This window comes from Acanthopagrus latus, chromosome 9 (assembly GCF_904848185.1).
Source record: "Acanthopagrus latus isolate v.2019 chromosome 9, fAcaLat1.1, whole genome shotgun sequence".
Lineage (NCBI taxonomy): Eukaryota > Metazoa > Chordata > Actinopteri > Spariformes > Sparidae > Acanthopagrus > Acanthopagrus latus.
The window spans coordinates 25,136,124-25,162,621 of record NC_051047.1 but is presented as its reverse complement, the minus strand read 5'-3'; the positions used below and the strand labels follow the sequence as shown (position 1 = coordinate 25,162,621).

General features: G+C 39.6%; 1 protein-coding gene and 1 long non-coding RNA gene across 8 annotated transcripts in view; one reads left to right on the top strand and one right to left on the bottom strand.

Moving 5' to 3' along the window:
- pcbp3 (poly(rC) binding protein 3) overlaps positions 1 to 26,498 on the bottom strand; it is a 78,279-nt gene that overhangs the window by 15,089 nt on the left and 36,692 nt on the right. For 4 of the 6 annotated variants that reach the window (XM_037109188.1, XM_037109184.1, XM_037109185.1 and 1 more), the window contains 10 exons: positions 12,732 to 12,896; positions 10,048 to 10,071; positions 9,897 to 9,929; positions 8,933 to 9,049; positions 8,155 to 8,286; positions 7,251 to 7,379; positions 5,118 to 5,192; positions 3,104 to 3,145; positions 1,988 to 2,066; positions 492 to 544 (listed from right to left, as the gene is read on the bottom strand). In XM_037109188.1, coding sequence (XP_036965083.1) covers positions 492 to 544; positions 1,988 to 2,066; positions 3,104 to 3,145; positions 5,118 to 5,192; positions 7,251 to 7,379; positions 8,155 to 8,286; positions 8,933 to 9,049; positions 9,897 to 9,929; positions 10,048 to 10,071; positions 12,732 to 12,806 — 759 coding nt within the window. In that variant the 5' untranslated portion in view covers positions 12,807 to 12,896. Of the gene's footprint in view, positions 1 to 491; positions 545 to 1,987; positions 2,067 to 3,103; positions 3,146 to 5,117; positions 5,193 to 7,250; positions 7,380 to 8,154; positions 8,287 to 8,932; positions 9,050 to 9,896; positions 9,930 to 10,047; positions 10,072 to 12,731; positions 12,897 to 15,050; positions 15,130 to 26,498 lie in introns of those variants that run through there. The other 2 variants (XM_037109186.1, XM_037109187.1) reach the window with 2 other exon arrangements.
- LOC119025539 overlaps positions 15,336 to 26,498 on the top strand; it is a 68,652-nt gene continuing 57,489 nt past the window's right edge. The window contains exon 1 of one of the 2 annotated variants that reach the window (XR_005076843.1): positions 15,336 to 15,463. This is a non-coding gene — a long non-coding RNA (uncharacterized LOC119025539). The remainder of the gene's footprint in view (positions 15,464 to 26,498) is intronic. The other variant, XR_005076844.1, reaches the window with a different exon arrangement.

The window sequence follows — 26,498 nt, the reverse complement described above, 5'->3', positions numbered from 1 at the left end:
TTAATACATTTACATTTATTTCACACCTTTGACGTCAAACAGGAAGTGTAATGGGTTATGAAATGGACTCATTTTTAATTAAATTCCATTATTCAGGAAATTAAGTTTGATTAATGATAGCATGCTCAATAGATCAGCTCATTGGGGGTGTTCTGCTGTGCCGACAGTGAGACTTTAACTTCAACAGTGAGATCATTGTTGGTGATGATGTCAAATCATGTATTCTTAAAACATTGGTTCATTTGAAAGAACATGATTTTTCTTCAGTTTACTCAGTTTACCTTATCAGTTAATTAACAATTAAAGCTGCCATCTGTTCTCAATTTCAGTTAATTAGATCAGTGTGATCTATGACTTAAGTTTAGGTACACTATGACATAAGCTATCTTTGCTTTTTCTTGCACAACTATATATAAATATATATATATATATATATAGAGAGAGAGAGACATATATCACTCAGTCAGCCGTCTCTGGAAAGCATTACTCACATCATTAGGAATGGTGAGTTCATGGGTGCTGGCTGGTGGGCTGGCATCCAAACCTGAATTGGGGAGCAATGGGATAAAACAGGTAATTTGACTTTTAATGATCACTTGAACAGCGCTGAAACCTTTTGAAGGAATATTTAAGCTTTTTGGCTATGTATAAAAACTCTCATCATAATCCGATTTAAAGGTAAAGCCAGCAGACTATTGCCTTACTTAGCACCTACCTTAGCACATGGACTATAATCAGCTGGACAAAGTTAGCCGGGCAAGCTCTAAGGCTATTGGCTATTGATCCATTCAGCTTACTCTGGGTATGCATATTTTATAGCTACCAACGATAGTTATTTTCCTGTTGTTTCCAGTCTTCTTATTGTGCTAAAGCGATAGCTAACAATCTAGTCAGCAAACTCTTGGTGTGCAGATGTTAAAGCCGGCCAGAAAAGCTAGCTCGTTGTTTAGCTAAGATAACTAGCATTAAAGCGGTAGGCTATTAATCCACTGAGCTAACTCTTGGTATGGTTATAGTTATCTTCTTACCATTTCCAGTCTCTTTGTTAAGGTAAGATAACTTGCATTGGACGGGGGTACAACCTACTCAGCTGACCCTCATTTACAGCTTGCTTGGATAGTTTTCCAATTGTTTCCAGTCTTTGTTTACCTAAGGAATTTGAATCAATGTCTCAGCTAACTCTCAATAGGCAGATTTTACAGCTAGTTGGACAGCTTCTTTCTTTTTGTTAAGCTAAGCTAACTGCCATTGGAGTGGAATTGATGTCCTCATCAAACGCTTGTCAACAAGTGACTGTGCATTTCCCAAAATATCAAATTTAAATTAAACATTTCAGCTTATCCTTTTGCCCAATAGAACATTTTACTGTAGCGTATACTGTTTTCCCTGCTAAATGATGCGTGTCTGATTCGATATGATGTGAACAAACTAATGCACATCTTTTGAGAACCTGCGTTGAGTTGATAAATCATTCCTCATGTGTGATGGTAACTGACAGATCCTTTAAGATGAAATTGTTGGAAAAAAATAGTCAAAAACATTACTGTGTTATTCACAAGATCTTCAGGTCCACGTGAAACGGTTCAATTCAGAGGCTGTGGTAGATTCAGTTTGTTATTACAAGAAACAATGTGGCCAACCTGTTCCATTGGAGCTTTTCAACTTTCTTGGAAAGTAAAATCAACCTAAAAATGTGTTAGAGAATGGATGTATCCTGTTGCCAAGTGATAATGCTATTTTGAATACATAATTTTAAACTCAAGCCCTGTGACTTTTTTTTTTTTTTTTTTGCCTTTCACTGGCATAATATCAGACAGAGCCAAGAGAAAAATATATACATGAGGAAATCAAAGAAGGAGAGAAACCACAGGGGCCGAGTCATGCTGTGCCAAAAAGATAGATAAGGTGGAAGGTAGGGAAAGAGAAAAAAAATGTTTCTCTGGATGCAAAGAGAAGGAACTTTCTAAAGGGCCTCGTGGGTACGTACCAGGGAAAGCAGGGGTGGTCTGTCCGAGAGGGGTAAAGGGGGTTTGCTGCATAGCCAACTGGTGGAGCTTGGTCAACTGCTGAAGGGTTAGGAGGGAAAGTAGAACTAAGAGGTTACTGGTACACAGGTCACACCGAGAAATGAAGTCAACCAAAACTAGAGTGAAGAAACAGTGAGGAGAAGGAGGCCATGACACAGGGTGGTGGAGGACAAAAAAGTAAGAGAAAAAGAGATACTGAGAGAGGATGATTGTCTGTCATGGAGTTGTAAATTGTTCCGTCATTTGATACTATTTCTTGTTTGACCTATTTTTCTTGTCATTTTCACATACTCCAAAGTATTTTTCCTCCAATTTGCAAAAAGGGAGATGCAAACAACTCTGCTTGTGAGCGCATTGACTGAATACATGGAAAAATGTAATTTCCATTTGCCCCCTCAATTACCATGTGTCCTTCTAGTTGCCACTTATGACTCAGAACCAGAAAACCTTTGGTTTTACATGCTTGTCAGAGCAGCCGCTCTCCCCCCTCGACATGGTCGCAGGATGTCCATCCCCTGCTGTGGATCATTTCCATCGGGAGCGGGGGAAGACGGATGCTTTCAAGCCTTCTTTCCCTTTTAAGAGGAGTTTTAATGAGGGTGGAAGAGGGTGTCAAGCCTGTATTTGAGTGATTGTACCGTCAACCACCACCTCCAGTGGCATCAATCACTGCCCAACTTTGAATTAGTGGATCTGACACAAGGTAGCTCTTCAGATGCTCTTACGACAAGGACAGATGAAGGCAGATTATTAATGGAGACTATAGAGTTCACTAGAATTAATAGGGTGTCTACATCAGAACTGTTATTACTCCCTTTGCCTTTATCATTATCAACAGCAATCACTGTTTTGTTATCATCCAGATCTGGTGAAAGTTCTTTGCAGTGGTTGGACTGTAGTCCACCTTCAAACCACAAGGGCAGAATGTGGAAGTTGTGACTGATGACTTGCCTCAAAATAACTTCACAGAGCTGGTGTGTCCATATGTAATCAAATGTCTGCCACTCTTTTTGATAATATATGATTCAGAAACAGGTAGCATTCTTGATTTAATTAGAAAGAAACTAAGAACTCACATCTGGGTGCGGTATGGCGTATTGTCCCTGAATTGTGTAGGCCTGGAAAGATGAGAAACATGACAAATAGAAGATTTACATCTCATTGGCAATATAAGCAGCTTAGCCAGGATTTAATGTTTCTGCAAACCACTGATACATCCAAGTTTGATGCAGCAAAGGCTACGTACCACACTGACATTTGTAAAAAAAAATGTGTAATGTCATGTTCACAACATGTTTACATGTGTATTAACTGACTTTCATACTAGGAGGTGGAGGTGGAGTTTATATATATTTTACAGGAAGTCGAAAGCGTTTCCAGCCACGTTTCTGCCAACAAAGAATGAGTCGTATTTGTGGCGAGCGAAAGAGCTATCTTAAGCCAAAACATGATGTTTTTCTATCCAGAACCAAGTGTCAGCACAGGCACAGCATTGTGACAAGACAAAACTAGAAAATTTTACCCAAACAAACGTAAAGATACAACATAAAGAATAGAACATCTTGAAGTTATCTGTGATTTTGCAGAGTTTTTTCTGGCAATTGAGTTGATACAAGGGGAAAAAATCACCCCCCAAAAAACAACAAATCATCTTCAGTGGAAGCCAAGTAGATAGATAACTAAATGGAAAACAAATCACTTCTATGAGCGTCAAGATAAAGAACAGGATAATGGCTGATATCAAATAATGCACCAGACTCAAAAACAGAATTGATATGTGCACTCCCGTTCTTTCAGCTGCTCTACATTAGGGGTTGCCACAGCGGATCATCTGTTTCCATAACACTGTCAAACTCGGCCTCGCCCTTGGAAATCCAATTTGATCAATCTGCATATCTGAGTTGGCATAAATGTTTTACACTGGATGCCCTGCCTGATGCAATCCTCCATCCTATTTATCCGATCTTGGGAACAGCAATAAGGGTATGTGTAGTTTTTTGCGTCCTCATTGGCTGGAGAAAGCAAGAGACTTTGACATGTGGGCAGAAGGAGGTGAGGACTGAGCAACCAACTCTTGGATGGAAGGTAGATGACCCGCTCTAACTCTTGAGCCACAGCTGCCCCAGAATTGTTCGGTCACGGAGTGCAAATATTTCATAATGTTCCCAGTAACTAGTTTGCCGCCAGCTGTCTCAAGAACAGCAGCAGGAAGAGCTGTTCCACAATTCTTCCTTTTAGGATCTTACTTTCAGATTTCAGCTCAGTGGACACAAAAAACATTTGCACAATGCAAAGCAAACCAAAGTGATGCCATCAAGTTTTAAAAATAACCATGACAGTAAATCAACACAATGATCACTGTCTAAACAACACAGAACCCAATAATCTTCACAAAGATATTATTTACTTTGTGAAACCTTGTGTGCGGGCTCATGGATTATGTTGTCCAAAGGCTTCAATTGTGTCTTGCATACGTTCCATTTAGCCTCCACTGGGCACAACTTCAGGACAAAAGCCTCCGAATCAGAGTCGTTATCTGCTGTGTGTCTCTGTTCTATCTCTTTTGTTCCTCAACTTCTTTTCAAATGTGTCCAACAGCTTTTAGCCCACATATGCATTGGCTGGATGGACATTAGCAGCCTACTTGCTGTGCATTCCTGCTGACACTAATGTCACTGTTGAAGCAATCATTATGATGCTACTTATATCTCACCCTCCCTCCCTCACTTTCCTGTATGCCCACATGTTTTGCACACAGATCCACTTAAGACCGTCCAGTGTTTCTGCAGATCAATAGTGTCACAGTACTTTCCAAGTGAGTGGACAGTCATGTTTGCACGACTGCAAGAGGTCGCGCATCAGGAAAAAGTAAACACAACTCACCCTAGTGTTTGAACAAACAGTTGATGCTGTAATTTTGCTAATGAGGACAGCCTCATTTGTAAAAAAAAATGTTGTGGTGGTGGTATTCTGAGTGTGGATATGAAAGTATAAAAGGCCTGCAGAAACAGGCAGTGGCTGATGCTGCAGTAAAAGTCTAAGGTCGGCTTTAGGCACAAACTAACAAGCTAACGCTAGCTCAGCTCTTACCTGGCCACCAGAAAAAATGACTGGGGTGGAGGCGGGCTTTGGGCGATAAGGGATGGTGGCACCTTTTGGTGGTGACTAAGAGAGAAGGAAGACAGAGGAGAAGCAGAGTCAGCACATTCTTACTAATTTAAGTTTAGCTCACTGTTCCCTGTCTAAAGAAGAACATTTAGAGAAATATGCTTATTGCCTGGAGTTGGATAAGAAGATCAATACCACCTTCACATGTGTATACCAAATATAGTAGCTTAGCTTAAAGCTCCTGTTAGTAAGGTAATTGATTTTGGGATGGTAATTGACCTGACCTATGATTGCAAAGTGTCAGTATTACTATCTGACCAACAGGAGCTTTAAGTTTGTGATTTATTGCTGGATGTCTGGAGGCCGTGACTTCAGAACTTAAGAGGTGCTAACAGGCAGATTTTCATACCTCTAGAGAGCGCCAGGCTAGCTTTTTTCTCTGGTTATGAGTCTTTATGCTAAGCTAACCAGCAGCATAATTCCTTTTTTTTTGCTTGTACGTATCATGAGGTTAATGTTGATTGCACAATGTAATGGCTATAGAATAATGACATCATTAGTGGTTCGATTGCTTCCCTATAAATGTCGTGAAAAAAAAAAAAAACACTGTGCAATTCTGTCTGCTACGGGGCTCCAGCTGGCACCACTTCTATCTGATTTAATGTTTCAATTATAGACTAAATGACAGAATAAACTCATGTTTTGTCCTGTGTTGTTGGTTGTTGCCACTCTGAGGAGAATGGAGAGTGATCCAGTCATTTATGTGAAAGTTGTTAGTTGCAATAATAACGCTTGGAAATGGTGAGAGGGGGAGGGGCGGTAGTGTTTGTTCATTAAAGTCTGCTTCCAATTTGATGAAGGGGTATGAAAATGGTATCGATCATCTCATGTTACTCTGATGTTACAAGAAAGCTAATAAACATTAAATCCTAAATGTTGATATATTTCTTTATGATAATTCTAGTACTCAAATCTTCTCCTATTTGGTGAATCACTCTGTGTTATTTAAAATACATGTGTAGCACCATGATTATTCAGCCGTTCCTTTGGTAAGTTAAGAAAAATGTTCATTCATTCACTTTTTATGTAATATGTATTCATATTCCAAGGTAATCACCTTTCTGAAGGTAGCAGCTGACACCTCTCTGTGGCATTATAGTGTCAAGGTAACTCTATATTCTTACCATAAGAAATGTTTCAATTTATAATTAACCAGTATAGCCTAAAGTATACTGTTCATGAAAACAAGAACGAAACCTGATGATCACAGAATAAAAAACAGGTCTTTATTCTTTCTTTTCTTCTGAGACAGCGGCGAGGTGGCTTCGATGAGAAGGCAGGACAGGTCCAGATTGCAAACTTACTATAATGACACAGTTATTGATTCATGCTGTGTCGCAGCGGCAAGGCTGCTCAAGACAGTGGAGAGGGCTTAATCAGATTTCCTAAGTAGCTGCTGCGCTGTGGAGGAAGGAGTATCCACTTAGGTGTGCACTTTAAATTCAATAGCAAGAAGAAACAGGAAGGGTGTTCCTCAAGTTGCATAAACAGGCTTTGGCAGCTCAGCTTCCTGACAGTTCAGCTGGATAGTCATACACTATAGTGGCCAAGATTACTAATCGTCTCAATTAGACTGTAATGAGATGAGTTTAATCATTATTTTTTAGACTATAAATGCCTGAGTTCCTCACTTAAACGTGTAAAGTACATACTGTAGACAGAAACTATCCTTGATAATGCAAGTGGTTGATTTGATGGAAACAAAGCAAATAAATAGTAATAATAATAGTAAATAAAAAGTCCTGTTCAAAAATCAAAGGTAATGAAGGTGATTTCTGATAAAGATATTCTTATTGTTGAGTCTTAGTTCTGGGTCCCTGGCCTGAAATTCAAACTGGTGTTTGATGATGTGGGAATGAGAATCAACAGTCACCTGTCTTTTTTCTCCACAATCCAGAATGTGTGTTTCACCACCAAAAGCAGTGAATGCAACTATTTATAGTCTTTTTGAATTGGTTTCCAGCTAGAATACCCTCAAACTATTCAACACTGGCTTTCTTAAGTTCCACAATAACATAACAAAAAGAAAAAGAATTCACTCTCAACATACTCTACCTCCAGCATGACCACACAGATTTGTTTCACACACTGGATGATGGCTTCTGGGGTCCCAGAGATTGTCACTGCACGTTCTGTGGAGTTGGGCAGCATGTCCCCTGCCACCTGAACCTGGGCCCCTGTGGACTGGAGTAGAGTAAGGGACTTTGAGGGACTTGACAATATTGACAAGATTCAGTTGTGTGTCACACAGGCAGTGCAGCGCTCTGAAGGGGTTTCAACATGCACTCACGTCTGTAGGGGCAGCACACTAAAATGTATTTTCACTTGTTCTGCCAATCATCCTTTATCAACCGGTCCCACCTGGTGCATGCTGTATAAATGGAGTTTGTACTCTGCCCCTGTATCAACATTTGAAAGAGGAGCACGATAAATAAGATGTCGAGCTTGGCCTCTTCTTTGATGTAATGCTGCTGTCTTGCCCTCGGCTATGGCATGTGCCACGCTGCATATAAAGGTCCAGCTGCTTTTAGAACTACAGCAACTACAGCAACTTCTTCTAACATATACATCTTCTGCTGCAGTTTTAATTAACTTCCAGACTTCATCTGGATCTCGACCTGAAGGCGGACCCCGATCACCAGCACTGAGGCTTTGCTACAGCCGAACGTCATTGGCTACTCTGCTTTGATAACAATAATTGTAAAAAAGTTCAATGTGCCGCCCTTTAGCTGAGTGGAATGTCCTGAAAACAGAAGTGAAAGATAATTGGGGAAGTAAAAAACAACAATTAAACAATGAATCTATTTTCGTAACTCTAGAATATAAACTTGTGAAAGGACACAAATCAGTTTTGTTGCTTTGCATTTTCTTTCATTTGACCTGTTCTAAGAATGTGACTGAATCCACACCTATGTGGTAATTTTTTTTTTTAGCAAATCATGAAAAATAAATATCATACCTCTCTCATTTCTTTGATTTTGGAGCCTCCTTTTCCTATGAGGGAGCCACACTGGCTGGCTGGCACTACGAGCCTTAAGGTGACGGGAGGCTTGCTGGTTGCTGGGCTGTTGCTCATGGAGTTGATTATGTCCTAGAAAACAAAGAACATTTATCTCACTCCAGAGTCATAATATTTTCTCAAATTCTTCTAGCAACAGCTATCCATATAAATCAGTTTAAAACATAAAAGTTAGTGCAGTAGCGCTGCAGAGATACATATGTTTCAATCATTCTTTTTAATCTCTTTCTGTGTGGGGAGTGAGGACGACTCTTTGTCCTCAGTGACAGCAGCGGGTGTCCTCTTACACTGTAGGTTCCAGTCACAGTGCTTGAGTATATCAATTAGATGAGTGACATCAAAGACGGGATCAGAGGAAGAGATAGCAGAGAGGAGACCAGCTGAGATCACCCATCGGAGCCACGAGATATAAATATCTACCACAACGAAGGATTGTGTGCCTTGTGTACATATACTGTGTATATATTGGAAGAGTCTTAGTTTGAATGCTATCTCGATTGAGAACATACGATATCTTTATCGCCCGTATTCAGTAGTCTAAAAAAACAATGCATTAAAAAATAGAACAACATGTGACAGGTGCTTTGTGTGAACATGAAAAGGGCAAATGGACCAGAACATCCCAATGGACTCTATGTTCAGTGAGCTGCGAAATGTTTGGTTAAAAAAAGAAGAAAAAAAAAGCTCTGTTGCTACCCATCCCACCATCTAATCATACCTCCTCGAATTTGTAGGCAATCATGGCGAAAGCCTTGAAGATGGTGTCTGTTGGTCCAGTGATGGTGACGATCCTCTCGGGACAGTTGCCCTCGGAGATATTGATCCGTGCTCCGCTCTGGAAAAAACAACACATACACAGCAAACTCAAACCACAACCATAAATGCTGGCATTGTCTTTTTGTCTGTACAGTTCATGTTGTAACACAGCACAGTCGCATGAATAAAATGTTGGTAGTTAACGTTGCTGCAAACCACTGATTTATTCACATATGTCTGTGTCACACATGCCATATATATAGTTGTACAGTACGTGTCACAGCATGCGCACAAAACATGTTTGTGACCTGACATGAGAAAGTCTGAATGTCCTGTCATGTATGTATTGTAGAAATGTAGATATGATGCATAAGATACGTACAAATGTAATACATCTGTGGTTTGCAGAAACAACATTGTATGGTAACGACTGGGCTGTACATAATCAATATAGTAATCTATTCACCTTTAATAAAGTGAAGACGATATAAAGCATTACATGGCATTTCAAGTGATTTTCAAAGTTGGTAGTGATTTGAGTTGTGACATGCATGGGAGAACTGTACATGTTAGTATTATTTGAATACTTTAAGGTGCAATGTGTAAAAATAGACCAACTCCTCAAATAAGAGGCAGCATATCACTAGATTCATCGCTAACTGTTGCTGACTGTAGCTGTCGTTAGCTGGTTAGCTCAGTTAGCTGCAGCTAGAAGTCAGGGAACTGCATGTGTGTCAGTGTTTATACTGCTGGCACAGGAGCTTTGGACCAGGATGGGTTGGGGCTAACTGGTTAGCATGCTAACTGCTAACAGAACTGTTCTTCACGGTCTCTTGGGAATTTCAATTACATTTTTTTATGTTTTCAACTGAAATTCTTACGTAGTGCACCTTTAAATTGTGCTTTTGTTTTAGTTTGATACGCACCTCTTCTCGCATCTTTTTTACTGTTTCCCCTTTCTGTAAAAAAAGTAAAGTTTTATGAAAATTCAAAAAAATAATTAGAATTCAGTACATAGTTCATTGTAATTTTTTTTTTCCAAGTTCATCCATGTGTGATTTAATGAAAATAACATACCTTTCCAATAATACTTCCCACCTCCTGCAACAGATAAACAAATAAATGTGAAAACATGTTTATTAAATGCTTCGTTAAAGATTATTTCAACAATGCTAAAACTGCCTCTTGTTGTTTTTTGCTGGACGCGGTACAATGCTCAATGCAGAGGAGTGGAGGTGTCATAATCACTCTTCATTCGTTTGGCGTGTCACACTGGGGAGAGGCCAGGGGGGCAGCGCTGGCTGCAAGCGTCAACACTCCCTGACCTCTCCTCGGTGACGGCGAGGTTTACGTCCTTTGTGACGTTAGAGCTGCAGGCCAGTGTCTGCACAGTGTCAGGTTCTTCCCTTGGTATTTATTTATATCTGTCAAGCATTGAACGGGGTCATACAGTGAAACAATATGTTGTTGCTCTCAAATCATTTTCTCTTTCTTTTCACTCTAACTTTCACTTCACTACATTTTGACGATATAATTGATACTTTTACTCCAGTTAAGCATTTCCGTCAATACCTTTTGTCATTTACTACAAACTATTAATTTCCCTATCACATTCTCTGCTCTATTTAATCAGCCGTGATTTATTTTATTGTATTATGGCAAGCGACTGTGTAAGCCCATCACTCACACACGACACGTCTCTTTGCGTGCATTCAGCAGCTTTATTACAAGGGTTATTTCATCTTTTTAAACAATGAGGCATCACTCACATCTGACAGATCAACACTGAAAGACTTAATTACAATTAGGCCAATCAGACGCACATTTTGACTGCTGATGTAATGCTTTAAAAACTTAGGGAAACTCGCTAAAATCTGAGAAAACAACTTGAAAACTAAAGGATCAACACATTCCTGCTAACCAGTCCAGAGCAGGGGCACTCAGGACATACCCTACTGTCAGCAGCATATGGATGGACTGTAAAGTCTCTGAGATGACCTGGATGACAGCCCCTGAACAGGTGGTGTACCAGAACCTGAAAGACCACGATGACAAAGCTCTCCAACACCGAAGGGAAAGCCCCTCTGTTCTGCTGTGGGCAGCAGAGCCAGACTTGGGTCATGCTGCCAAAGTCCCCCTGCTGCGGTCATACATCTTCTGGCAGACTCTGGGGTCTGACTGGGCCTGTCTGGCTGCAGGGTTATTGAAACTATCACTGGGTCACTGGTGTCTGGAGCTCCTGCATGAGCAGCCATGTGAGTTTTTTTGGGTGGCTGCAGACTGCTTGGCACACAAATCGAGGAGAAAGTTTTTGGCTCTGGTCTTTGTAGCGCACAGCCCACCAACATGCTCAGCCCAGTGGGTCTTATCACAAAGTTACTTTTACATATCCTTGATTCTACTTCAGTCAGAGACAATGTTTGACAAACTTCACAGAGCTGAAGTGAATCCAGTTGCATGCCATTAACACAGACCATAAGTTGTGGACGCCTCACTGCGGCATGGAGAGGGCAGCAAAGGTCACGTTAACCAAGCATGAGTCATTTTACTCAAGTGGGCCAACACGCACACACCAACTCTGAGCACCAGTTACAGAGCAAAGGGGAGAGGAGGGGAGGGAGAACATCATCCACAGAAGTGCCCATGATTTAGTTACATGTTGTGTCCTGGGAAACGGGGAAACCTGTCAACGGGGCCAACAAGACACACTGAGAGTTTCAACGTGTAAGGCTTAATCGACCATTTTGATTCCAGAGATTCGGTCTGATGTCAAGGTGGTGCGGAGACCCTGACAGGGCGTTGGCTGATGAAGGACAGCGGTCGGCCTGCGTCCAACCAGCGAGATGTTTGCAGAGAAACGACAATCGATTGAAGAGCAGAGTCACCATTTCAATCTGGATCAATTTGGTTCCTACATGTATGTTTACAAGCAGAGCTGAAAGCCAGAGTTCAGCGTTTTCAGTCCTAACAGTCACGTTTCATTCCCAGATGGAACATGAACATGCTGCTGTGGTAGGGGTGGGAGAAAAAGAGAGGCATGGAAGATGAAGCTGTCTATTTCTCATATTTCATGTTGAGCGTTTTTAGAATTAAAAAAGTGAATGCCAGCTGGTGGAGTTTCTGAGTTTTTGAGTCTCTGATGTGAGTATGGATCTGTTAGTAAAACCAATTTCATGGATGGTTGTTGCCATTGTACAATCACTCTGAGTTAATTCTGACTGCAGCCGAGATTAATCTACACAGATGTGAGTTTAAAAGGAACTTAAGAGATAACAGGCCAAGATATTCTGACTTTTACTCTCTACTCTGAGTCAAACTTCAAAAAACAGATGCATCCATATGTTTCCCCTGATACTACAAATAGTATTTCTCATTAAGCCCTCCCTGTCTGAGAGGGGCAAACATGTTTCAAGCTCATTGCCACCAGCTTATATCATTGGGTACAAATCAGTTGGTCCAAGTCCAAGCTGTGATAATCTTGATGTTTTGACAGAGATCCTCAAGAGCCAGAGGACATTATACAGTACATCTGCTTTCACACCATCTCTGAATCGACTTAATAAACTTAGCGGAGTGACCCTTTAAGTACTGAGGCTACTGAACTGCAAATGGATAATAGGTCTTGGGGCTGGAGGAGGGGTTGTCCCAGACTTGAACATGAGAAGATAAGCTTGGACTTTAAAGAGGTTATAAATAAGATCCCATTCAATAAAGAAACAACTGACCCACGTCAACCCGTATGATAGTCTGAGCCTGCTTACTTTTCCATGCATGAGGAGGCGGATGGTGAGGGTGACATTGAGGCCACCCTCTGACTGGACTTTGGTGGGCTCCATGCTGAGGGGAAGTGAGACCAAAGCGCCGTCCTGGGATGGGATGTGCTCAGGAGGAGAAGGAGTGGGGTGGTATTCCAGCCAGCCAGACACCTGCAAGCACAACACAAACACAAAAACACATGTTAACGCTATTATATCGTACATGTCCACATATTTAAACAGACCGAACACAAACAGCAAACAATGAAAACTTCACTTGTGTCATTATTACAGGTCAACAAGACTTTTCCAGCTGTTTTTGTGGTGATGAAAAACCAGTTATTTTCACAGGAGGTGAAACCATCTCCATATGTGATCACGGTGACCAAAACAGGTCTTTAAGGCCAAACCATGATGTTTTCCTAATCCTATCCAGGTGGTTTTTGAGTTAATTCAACTAAAATAAATCATAAAGTTGCACATCAAAGAAATGTTACGTTGTTACTTTTCTGTGGTTTTACAGAAATGTACTTGCCAAACATTTATAAGCTAACATTTACACTTTTTTGTATTATATTAGTACAGCACAGCAGCTAGGCATTATTTTCATCAGGTACACGGTACTTCCTTCATGAATGATACATAATTGAAGAGAAGTGAAGATCTGGACATAAACGTAATTAGATTCACCTCCCCAAGGTCTATTTGTGGTCTCATAATTTCAAAATGTAAACAAAGTAACCAGTTTATTGTGTTTTTAATTGAACACCACAGCTCGAGTCACAGGGGGGAATAACTACGCTCACCTGCAGCATGAAAAATATAAACAAAATCATTACAAACCAATGCAGGATCAAAACCATTCATTTGACACAAAGCACTGTGCCAGATGAAACTAAGTGATGATAATGAATGAATCGACCAAAACTCCTGAAAAGGAATGCCTCTGTGTAATAATGCTCTTGCAGAATCCTTAGCGGCAACGTTCTCAACCGTAAAAGGCTCTCCTCTGCAAGTCAGACATCACAGTTTTCCTTCAGTGCCCCTATTACAGTTTGTCAAATTACTTTGCCCCCCTTTGCCTCTGCTACTAAAGCAAAGGCAAACAGGGACAGTCTGTATGCATGGATGGTGGAGAAATAAATGTGAAAGTTACTTCTCTTGCAGAATAAGTTATAAGACGTGAACCTTTGCTCTGTTCACTGTAATGTCTACACTATGTATGGTACAGAGAAATCATGTAAGACCCAATGAAGAAAATAGTTTCTGGATGGTTGCTAAGTTATACTAACCTTTTATTCTTAGTGTAATGTCTTCATGAAGGGCCTTGTGGTGCTCACAGTTCATTAGAGGGATTGTATTTTTTTTTTCAAGATAAGATGATTGTGACATATAAGTCTTTTTTCTTTTCCTTTCCCTCAGTGGTTTATAAAGATTCTTGTGCACGTAAAAGGTCTTGAAAGTTGGAAATTCCCAAGGGAAGCTCCTTTCTCCAACAGAAAAAAAGTGCTCCTGAAGTGCAGTAGTCAGTAGTCCTGCGCTTTGAATATGTGATATCAAACTATATCGCCATGTCAAACTGATTTTTTTGTTGAAAACATTATAAAATCATCAAATATCAGTTCTGAAGTTATCAGAACTAGCCCCATTTTTTTCCTGGTCCAAAGCTCCTGTGCTCGTGGTATTAACATCAACACCAATATTGTCTGAGAGAGCGTCTCAGACAGAGTAGTCTCTCCTGTTAATATATGTATTCCTGCGCCACGGCTTAATTAGCTCGTCTTCAACCTCTCCCTCAGGCCCTGAATGTTTTTCCTCTAACCATTTGGCTATTGTCATTTCACAAACACAGCATGATCCAAATTTTAATTTAAAGTTATCAACAGATGCTCCAACCTGCTGTCCTCATCCACCCTGTGTGACTTTCTACTTTTATTACTATGTGCAAGTTTATTATTTAATTTTCCAAAGATATCACATGACCCAGTGAATTCTGACCCGTGTTTTTTTACCTTGCAGACTGAAACCGGTCTGTTCTGATACTTGTGGTGACGTGTTCGGCTACAGATTCACGTCCAAAATTGAATTCTAATTTCCTGCCAGACAGAAACCTCAGGCTATTATTGTTTTTGTTCTCAAAAAAAAAAAAAAAAATCTAAAAAATGTATCTTAAAAATATAGGCTTCAGGCAGTTGTTGCTCTTATGATTTTTTTCCTTCTTTTAATGAGAGTATTTGTCAGATTTAAAATAGTATAAAACAAAGAAAACTCTTCTGAAAAAAAAAAAAAAGAAAGAGGGATCATTTTGGTAAAACAGCGCCACACCTGTGCTAGTGATGGAGGAGGGTATAACACCCGACGGTTGAAGACATCATGCTGAGCCGACCTTAAATTAATTAATAAATTATCGACGAGATGTGGCGACTGTCATCCCGCTGAGAAACTGTGACTGGAGCCGAGGAAACTGTGACAGAAATGTGAAACGGAGCCAGCCATTGAACACAACCTGGTAAGAGATGAAACAACCACGAAGAAGAACCGTGCCACAGGTGTAGCAGTTAATGGGCTCCGTGTTGCCAGGACATCAGGAACTTCCGGTGATAAAAAAAAAAAAAAAAAAAAAAAAACTACAGAAAACTGAGCTGCAACTCACCGGGTGGACAGTTAGCTAACTCAAACATGGATATTAAACATGTGGTCTCCCTGAACACAAGAAGAAACACCTTCATCTGAACACTGTGAGTAGAAATAACCCTCTGTCTGTCTCTCTCTCTCTCCTGTTACCTGGTAACTTTAGCTTTAATGCGCTAATTTCCGGTGGAGTTCCTGACGCTATGGAGGTAATTGCTTATATGCACATTAGCATAAATTGTTTTGGGGCCTAGCTTGTTATTTTGTGTGATTTGGGATTGTTTGTAGATCCTGTGAAGGGTTTTGTAGCTGCGTGACACCCTGAATTACTTAAAGGAGTTCTGTAGGCCTGTTTTCTGTGGTAAACAAACAGGTGAGGTACCTAAATACATCCAGGCAAGCATTGTATTGGAGTGCAATGTTGAGGTACTTGTACTTTACTGTTACTTTGCACATGTGCAGGCAAATATTGTCGTTTTTACCCACTACATTAATTTAAAAAAAAAAAAAAAAAAAACTTTAAGATTGCAAGCTGCATAAAAGCTAATCATTAAATGCTTATTATGAGATCCAATGAACAGCCAGGGCAATAATCAGTCAGCCCATTAAGTGTAAGCAGTACAGTACTTTCGGTACATTTGATATATTTTCTTATTGTTGCCTTTCAATTTTACCATAGTAATATAACATAATATCTGTTGCAGATGGCCTACAAATCCCTAGATGCAAGAAAACATCCTTTTTTAGTACAGACCCGGACAAATATCACATAAACCTGATTTTTTTGTGTTTACTTCAGTATAAATTAAATAATAACTCTCACTCATATCGGGTCATATTCCAACATCTTTCAAAATATTACAACTGTATGCCTTCCAGTTTGTTTTTAAGAGGATCCATCAGACTACACTTTCTCACTTCTTGCCAGGCTCATTGCTAAAATGTTTATTGAGTTTGAGGGTTGATTTAACAAGCCTTTCACACAGAACAAATCATCCTTGCCGTGCCTCTGTGGTGTAAATGGGCCGGAACCAAGACTGCTCCACGCAGCCAGCTTTGCCGATCATACAGCTGAATCTCAAGTTATATTACCATTTACTTAATACATCTCACAACATAAACCGTTAAGGAAATAAAATGTAAAGCATCTTTATGCCATATTCTCACAGGAGGTCCAGCTTTGTTTTATCCGTTCATTTGTTATAGTTTCCATCCAAACTTTTTGTTGGCGCAGATCTCCTGATCCCCTGCAATGCCTTGATGTGTGTTCAGAGTATCTGCTTGACTTTCTGAGCACTGTCGATGTCCTTTTCTGGTTCATTATCAATTTCTTTTCAAAGTTTTGTGAGCATTGTAATCCGTCAAATTGACTGAAATCACTGGCGCATAGACAAGGGCATTAATTTATTTAATGAATGAAAACATTTGCACAATTGATAATTGGTGAGAGGTGAAGACAAAACCATACCTGCAGCTAATTTCAAATTTAATTCAAATTAGTTTGGTTACTGCAAAGCGATAGATGTGGTGTCAAAACAAATTACTCATAAGCAAAAGTGCCAACGTGGTCCATGTGGTGTTAGGCTTTTTGCACCTTTTGGTGATGTTTTTTTTTTTTTTTTTTATTCCGACAACAGCACCTAGAGAAAGGTGAAAAATCTTAATGTGCAGTCTTGTAAGGAAAACAACTCATCATGATTGTTCGGTTAGCTTTGTGTAAAGGTGGCAGACAGCAGGATGTGTGTAGCATGCAAGGTGCTAACAAGCCATGTGTTGGGTTTACCATCCAGACTGTGTCCGCTTATGGATGGATGTGCTCACTTCAGCAAACTTCAAAAGTAGAAAAAGTAAGAAACTACTTGAATACTAATGTTTGGTTTGGTCGAAGCATTCAAGTTCACCTTGGACTGTGGGGCAGGGCTGGCTTTGTTTGATATTATTTTGTGTGAAGAATTGTGCCACAAAGCATCTTTAAAAAGCTTGTTTTAATATGTTTACTACGTGTGCAGTTAATCATTCAGTGGCCAACCATGGAGGGCATTATCATTTAATCAATGATGTCAGGCAGTAAGAAGAACAAAGAAAAACACAAATGATTTTAAAAAATTAAATATATTCGCAGCTTATATTTTGATAAGTCAATTTGAATGTCACATCTCCAGACTGATGTTTTACAAAGGGTCATTTCTAAACATTTATATAAATGATTTCAACTATTTTGATGTCAATGTTTGTTGTCAATTAATCTGTTGATATATTTCTCTTGAGTGTTTAGTTGATGAAGTGATTGATTGAATAGCAGAAAATTGTGAAAGTGTTAATCATCATTCCCGAAGCCCAAAGCGACATCCTCAAATGCCTTTTGTCCACAACCCCAAGATCCTCAGTATCGAAGAGTAAAGAAACAAGAAAACATTCACATTTAAATCACTCAAACCGATTAATCAATCAGCGAGAAAGAGTTGGCAATGAATTTAATAGCTGACTACTTTATCAATTAATGCAGCAAAAATACCCCACACTGTATGAAATGTCACTCTTTGCAGTCACCAAAACACACAACTACGGCATAAAATATGCACCATCAAGCACATGATAGGTTGTATTGGCTCTATAAAGCTAAATCTGTTTCTCTTCCTTTTTTTTTTTTTTCGTCTATGGAGAGCCAGCTGTCAAACCCTGTAAGAGCTGCATGTGATGGTACATGAAGGGAGCATTACGACGCTCAGTCACTAATATACTGATACAGAAGCGTCCATCATGACTGAAATCTTCCATCTTGTCTGTGTGGTTTTGATCACCTTAGTCTCTCCACCTCTCTCTCTGTTGCTGACACTTCCTGTTTGCGACTAACACTTGAAAATCTCCTATGCAGGGCATTTTTGATTAAAAAAAAAAAAAAAAAAAATGATTCTGCTTCATTTCGCTCAAATCACTAGAGCCATTTATGTCTCTAAAATTATCAGAGGACCAATTAGGTGCCTTTTTTAATTGCCAGGAACATCTTTTGGGATGATAACCTTTTAACAATAAGTGTCATCCTTTTGTTTGGGTTAGAACATCACCTACCCACTCATGTGGCCTATTAGCACTTCCCTGTGTAGCGAAGCGCTCTTACTATTCAAAAATGTTCTCTCAGCTCCAAACAGCCTCAAATTTTGTAGGAAAATTAGGTGTAGGTGAGCGGAAAAAGGAGCATTGAACATATCTGCAGATACACATGCTGAGCAGCCTTTTGTTGCAGCCCGTCAGTCTGCGAGCGGCCCTCCTGCTAGACCTATTTGCCCCAAAAACGGGCTGTAAACCTGTCATTTCCAATCAGCTGGCCTGGTTGAGATCTCAGCCCAAATTACAATCAAAAGCTGATGGGCCCCTGTGCATTGTTCCCCTGCCACCTAGCATTAGCTCAGGGGGCTAATGTAGTTTATCGATGCGTGTGCGCTAATAAGCCATGCTAGCTGAGAGTTTCCTCTTTTCTTCAGTGTGACCAAAAGACACAAGGACGATGCTTGTGTGATGGACAGGAATCCATCGACTGATTCACAAGATAATTATACAGACACAGCAGACACTGAAATGTCTTCCCTGTTTCTATACGAATAGAAATGCTTCATTTTTCAGTTGCATCATTCACTGAAATGTTCCACACAGTATAAGACTATCAGTCAGTAAATCTGCCACTGTGCAGCACACCCGCACTTAAAAACTGAGCACACATAACTGCCTGCATAATACAACCACTTTAAGCAGGTAATTAAATACTTTCCCCTTGACTGAATGGATTAAATAATAGCATCCCATTACCTTTAATAACTTAGACTAAGGTGGTCTCTCTTTTTAATCTATCAAATAATGAGTCAGTAGTTTTAATTAGACATGTCAGACACTAACATGACAAAACATCCCTTCCAGGCAGGCGATTCAAGGGAACATTTTGAATTTGTTTTTCTGCTCCGATTATTTTTCCCTACGAGATGTCACACTGCATCCAAACGCAAACAGGCGACATGTAGAATGGCCCTAAAATATCGTATGTGCTATGAGAATCACAACATTTGGCTGTGACATCATTCATAATTATTCATAAAGTATTTACCTTTATGCAGCTCCTAACAGTTGACCACCACTTCAGCAGCTGACAAAAGATTACCAAAATGGAATTGAAATATTATATCCCTCTAACACCAGGACAAGATGAAATACCGGCAAGTCATTGGCCAAGACATGGAGTCATGTGGGCGATGCATCACAACTCTTGACGTCACCTTTGGCGTGTAACCCGAATATATTCCCCAGTTTGGACAAGCGCTGCCGACAGTCTAGCCGTTTCGTCATGCTTTAACCTGTGCGTGGGTCAGTGTTCGTCGCTACATGGGCGCAAGGCGTGATGGGTGCCCCAGATTAGGATGCCCCTAAGGGTGTAGCGGGGCAGGGGGGGTTGGAGGTGAAAAATAGTTGAAATGGGTGCCTGGATATTCTGAGTGACACGTCAGCGAAGCCATCAAACATGGTAGCTCGATGCTACTGTCGTCTTGTTGCTAATATTGCCGTCTGCACCGCATATGTGTGACGCGTAAACATCACCATTGCCTTAACACCGCCCATAACCATGTGCACTTAATCCCTGCTTTGACTTTATTTGCTCACATCAAACCCAGCATCAACATTTTATTGATAGACCCAGTGAAAACAACAGCCATGCTTCCTCAATCTGGTAAACCTTGCTGCATAGAGATGACCATACAGCTGTGGATCCTATGCCAATGTTGCTTCATGCCAACAGAATGAGTACCAATCAACTCTGAAATTAAGTGATTCAGTTTCTGCCTAAGGAGGACTCTCTGACATTCTTCAGCAGGTTTTTTTTTTTTTTTGATTGACCGATAAGACATTTGCAATTACATTCCAGGTCAATAACAACACTCGCAAAAGCCTTGTTCTTATCTCATTGTGCTGCTTTTATGTTTGTTTTATTAATTTCCCGCCATCCTGATAGCGCCCGCTCCTGTCGATGTCTGTAAGACATAGATATGTCTTGTGTTGTTACTGTCCGAATCCTGACTCTGCATACAAAGTAGTGTGTTGTTTGTTTGGCGTGTGTGTGTGTGTGTGTGTGTGTGTGTGTGTGTGTGTGTGTGTGTGTGTGTGTGTGTGTGTGTGTGTGTGTGATTCATCATTGATTCTGTTCAAAAAAGGTATTTCCAAAGTGCAACCATGAAATAACAGCTCTACCAACATATAATGCATGACCTCAATACTGTTAGCTTCCACACTTTACTGCAGGTGCAGCTAAAATTGGACATCGCAACTCTGTGTTCATTCCCTTAAAAACAACCATAACAAGTATTCTTTATAAAATGTGTTGTTTATTCACCAGCATCCCCCCAAACACCTTTCCAAATTTACCTTATCATTGCTGTTGCTGGAGATAAATAACTCCATTTGTCATTCCATGCAGTAATGATAAATGTATATTATTCAATTATAAGTTAAGATTGGCTGAAGCAAAATCAATTGTAATTTCAGTTCATTATAGTTTAATGGTCTCCATAGTAGCTGGGCCAGATGTGGTCCAGTAAAAATCACCCATTTATATTTTAATGGATACATTTTTTTAGGAGGACTGCTCCAAATGCCGGTTGTGGTCAACTCAGGAGTTATATTATGCAGTATTTTCTTACAAACAATGCATACAATGAAACAAAAGTAGTTCCTCTTAATCATCCCTTGAGTCACGAGTATGACACATTAGATGTGTGTGGCTGTGTGCCATCTGCCTGTATTTTGTCATCATTTTGCTGTGTGTCTGAGCGTCAGCGATTCTGGAGAAGGATACTTGACAAATAGACGTTGGTATGTGACAGTCTGGGAATGAGACTCCACAATTAATTATCTTCCGTCAGACTAACTTACTGCACCTGGGGGTTTAGAAACAGCAATTGACAACTCCTGCATGGTATACGCTAATTTTGCAGATTTCCAAAAATGTAACATTGAAAGATGCTGTTTCCCAACTCATCACATTCTAATGATTGTACATCCGGTTGGCCATCTGACAAAGTCAGTATATGATGAGTTGGGAAAACCCAAAGCCTCAGTAGGTTGTATTTAATGCAGTGTTGTTATGAGAACAGGAATTTAAGTGTGAATCAGCTTGTGTAACGAGGAGTCCAAGGTCCCATAAAAGTTAGAAAGAACTCCATACCATATTCTCATGAATGGCGGTGATAATTACTGCATATTCCAGTAGGAGGAAGAAGCCACCAGATCTATCACTAGCCAATATCATATTAATGAAAGATGTTGAATAGGAAGTAGTCATATGGATCAGCTACCATGCTGCTGAAAAGAGGCTGCTGCTAGGAATGGCCCCTAACATTAATTTTAATGACTCCTAGAAAGCTCACGGTACAACTTGACACCTGGAGACCAACAAAATGTTGGGGATCCAGAAATAATTATTCACATAAGATGAACAAAGCCCTAAACAAAGATGTTTACAAAGACAGCACCATAATATATTTGATAAACCTTAGAAACAGAATAAAGAGTGCATAAAGCATTAGCATTTTCTGTCTGTCTACAGTAGTGTTCACAATCAGTGCATTGGTCTTTTAGGAAAAATTAATATCCCAAAGCAATGTTGCATAAGACTCACAAGGTCAAAAAATGGTTTGTGCCGAAGTGATCATTCTAAGAAAAGTAGGTCACTTTGTGTTTTTATATATTCTCTGAAACACTTTACAGCCAGAAGTCTGTCAAAACAGACTAATGGAGGAAACCTGACCCCGCATGTGGAGCTCACTTAGTCAATAGCTGTTGTGTAAGCATAATTAATTAATAACAACCTCTTCAATAAACTACTGGCGGCCGTTTTGTAATGAATTAATATGCAGACACACAGAGTGGCCTCTCTTTCCACACATTTGTGCCCTTGCTCAAAGGTTTTTATATTTTAGTTTTGCAGTGTTCTGTTTGGCACTGCTAATACCAGAGCTTGAATAATAGCCCTTTGGCAGTCTCTCTGAGCAACAAACAGTGAATAGAGTACTGAGAGTAGGGACGTAAAGATATCAAAATTTCACACCGTAGTAATGGTGACCAAAATTATCGCTGTTATCGTTATGCCGCAGTATTTTTAAAATGTCTTAACAATGTTGAAAAAACACTGATACACTGATAAATTGAGTGATTTAACCAAGATTTATATTTAAAGATTTATTAATTATTAAAATATTCCAAATCCAAAACCTTAACAAAACACTGCAAAATCAATATTAAACAAGTATAAAAGAATGTATCAAAACTGTGCAAAATAGGTAATTGGCTTTTTTAAAATTTCCAGCACTGACAGTGTGGTTGGGTTTAGGGAAGAAAAAAACAAATTTCAGCAGTGAATTGACTTGGGCAGGTTTAGGAAAACACTACAGTTTGGTAACAACTGTGTTACCAATATAAGTTGGGTTACATAACTTAAAGGTGTTATCTGTAAGAAATGGCAAGAATTCAGCATTCCAAAACTAAAGGGGGCGGCATAACTGTTTACTATGTCAGCACAATATGGTTGGCACAGGATTAAGATCACAAAGGACCTCTGCAAATATCCCCAGGTGATACTAATCCTGTGCAAACAGGACTTGAGTTTAACTTTGGCTCAGGCCCTTGTGATTTCACTAAATATGATCACTGTCTCATATTTCCCGACTTTGGTGTCAGTGACAATGATTCATATTTTCCCAGTGTTTTATACATTCATACTTAGCTTGAACTGGCATCAGATCACAGTTACACCCAGAAACAACCTTTATGTGTTAACAGCTTCATGTTCCTATAGTCCTTAATGCAAGTTTCAAGGCCTCTACTTCAGAAGCGTCTCAGGTCCAAGCTATTATCTTTCCAGAAAGGGTTAATAGACTATCCACATGAACCTTGACCTTCTAAGAAAAGGAGGAACAACTTAAGTGCCGTTACAGTCATTGTTGAGATGTTGCCAGGATTTTTCTTTCATTAAAAAAAAAAAAGAGAAGGTAATCTTCTGACAGCCAGTGTGACGGCTTGAGTAAAAAGAAGGGCAGAGAGGTCACCTCCATTGGAAATGTATGATTTTCTCCTGTACAAAGGATCATTCTTTTTTAACTTCAGCTTTCTGAAGAGTGGCTGAGTAGTCGTAGCTGAATAACAAAACAATTCCACACATGGATCCAACACCTATACATATTAAAAGTCAATGAACGACAGTTCTTTTATCTGATGTGATATGGCTTTACAATTAAGTGGGACAATTCACTCAACAGCCAAGGTCTTGTTCAGTGGATTACAAAGTACCCTCAGGCAGTGGATCTAATTTAATTCACAACTGAAGCCTCTTTTTCATTAGTGCTCTTTTCAAAGATGAATCTGCAAAATCAAATGTTGAGTTTACAAATAATAGACATTATCAGCAGAGAGAACAAAGATAAACACATTGCGTAAGTGTTGAGCTCAGATTGAAATTATTTTCCCCAAGAGCAACATCCTTCTTAATTCAAGTGCCCACAGCACTGTCTGAACTCTCCACTCACATTACACAGGTGTTGTGTCTATTAAATCCTGTATGTAGAGACTGGTTGAGTATCCTTTCTTGGGAGGCTGTCAGGCAGATCTCTTTGCGAATATTTTCAGTGACCATGTTTCTTCTGTGGTTTAAGCCATCCGCACATTGTTTTTGTTTCCTCAATGAAAAGGTTTTGAAGGCTTTTTTACATCTGACAGCAATATAAGTGGGCTCAAAGGGAAAGTGTATACAGTGAATAAAATCCCTCGGCCCAATTGGTGGCAAACTGCTCAGGCTGTCTGTTCCTTTCTTTGACATGGCAATTCCATTTCATCCACAAAGATTTTGATTGTTTTTAACTTTGACTGGCAAAAGCGCTTGGCTAAAAAGAAAGAAAGAGGGAGGAGAGGTAACAGATTCGTCACTGTCACAGCTTAGCGAATCACTGTATATTTCCAGCCTAGGTGTCAGAATAGAGGTCGATCACTGGTGTGACCAAATGCTTCTTCACATTTGCACACTTCAATTTTTTTTCTCACATATAGGGCGAAATGCTGAGGCCAGCTGTGGTAAATGAGAGTGAACTGCAACACTGTCAGTCTGAAGTGGACAAACACAGTGAGGTTCTATAAAAAAAAAAATGATTTGACTTTGATTGGGTATATTTTAGCTGATTCAAATCTATTACAATATCGAACCCTGCCATCTGCCCGAGACACCTCACATTTGTGCTTCTCATATTATGACAGGACAAATTGTGTTGTGCAAAATGAAGACCATCAGACAGCAGTATCTTGAATGACATTTGGTGAATTAAAAAAGACATCTGATGTTATTTTTAAAGACATCCAACCTCAAACTTGGTTTGGGGATTCTTCTGACGTTAACCAGCCAGTCAAGTGACACTGACTTTTCAAGTTTCGAACAGACCATCATGAGGACTACGAATGAAACTAAATATCTTGTCATGATCATCCTGTCTGAAATAATTGTGATTCACAATATCTCCACATCATCATCAAGATGTTTGGACGCTCAGGTCTATTATTTTCAATTTCTCCCATTAGCACAGACACAAAAACCAAAACAAAATACCCTACCATTGTTATGCAGATGACACACAGATGTATTTTGCAATATCACTATGGTTGCATACAAGCACAGGCTACTTGCACCAAACAAATCAATGATTGAATGTGCTGCAATTTCCTCTAGTTAAATAAAGATAACACTGAAATAATTGACTTTGGAAAAGGGCTAAGAAATTAATTGAAATACTATCAAAATTGCAATGTGGCTACGTGCAATATCCAAAAAACAGCCGCTGCAGATTTGTGATAAAAGTATAAAGTGTCAACATTCCGTTGAAAATAATTGATAGTTGTATTATGGTGCTACAGGGATGCCCTGGGAAAAAAACGACTTGTTTGCCACACACCCCAGCAAATTTTGCATTACCATCTTTAATATTTTTTCTGTGAAAATGAAAATGTGAAAATGAACATTTCCACTAAATTTGTGACTCATACAGCTATTGCGATATCATTTGCTGTGCTTAGTAGCTTTTTTTTTTTATGAGAGCAGCCTTATCTTTTTTGGTCAGCTGAACTTTTAGATCATCATTTATTCTTACTCATCCTCACCTTTGCTTACCCTCCCATCATTTATTCTTAGCAGCAACGTGATCTTTGAAAAAGAGCCACCAGACAAGACAGTCAGTGCTTGATCTCAGTGTGGCAAAAGCGTAGTGCTGATACCACTTCTAACCTTCAGCACAAAACTTATATCTGACTTTCTTGCTTTTACAGAGTAAAAGGTTGCACACCGAGATCTGTCCATTTTGTCCTCAAACGCTCAAGAAATTCAATTCAAGACAAATTCTTGATGGTTAATTGTTAACATCCCTAATTTTTATTAATTGTTCAGTCATAATTGCCTTGCGGTTCTTTTATATGCCTTTCTTATCCGCAGACAATGAAACATTAACAATAAAAGATATCATTTAAAAGGTGATTAAACCTCTAGTCAGGTTAAAGTTCGGTTGGCTAGGCTCTGCAGGTAGTATGTGATGTCAGATCAGATTAGATTGGGTTGAAAGAACTACGTTACTTCTGAGACTCTGCATGACAGTTAGTCAAAAGACATGATAAGAACTCATTGCTGATTTCTGGTTTCACACTGGACATGAACTACAGTCTTCTGAATGAATGTCCTGTGCTTGTTTAACCCAGCTGTCCATCCCAGACCTCCTCCATATACAAACCTGTAAACTACTTTACCTTCTTTCCTCCTTTGCAGCCGTTAGAAATACTACTGCCAGCTACTTAATAAGCTGCTTTCATAGTCAACCTATGTGGATGTTTTTGCAATGAGGATGCACATCCAAGCGGTTGCAGCAAAGTAAGATTAGAGCAAGTGATATGTTAAACCAGTATAGTTTGTACACGGCCAGAGAGACTTGAGTGGCAACATAAGTAAAAAACATCTGTGTGGGTGAATGATGGGTGTGAGGTTGCTATGCGCTGATTATTTGTCAGTTTACTCAAATCGTTAAGCGTGCTATTTTTCGTGGCAAAAAGCTGACACTGCGGGATGAATATCAAACGATG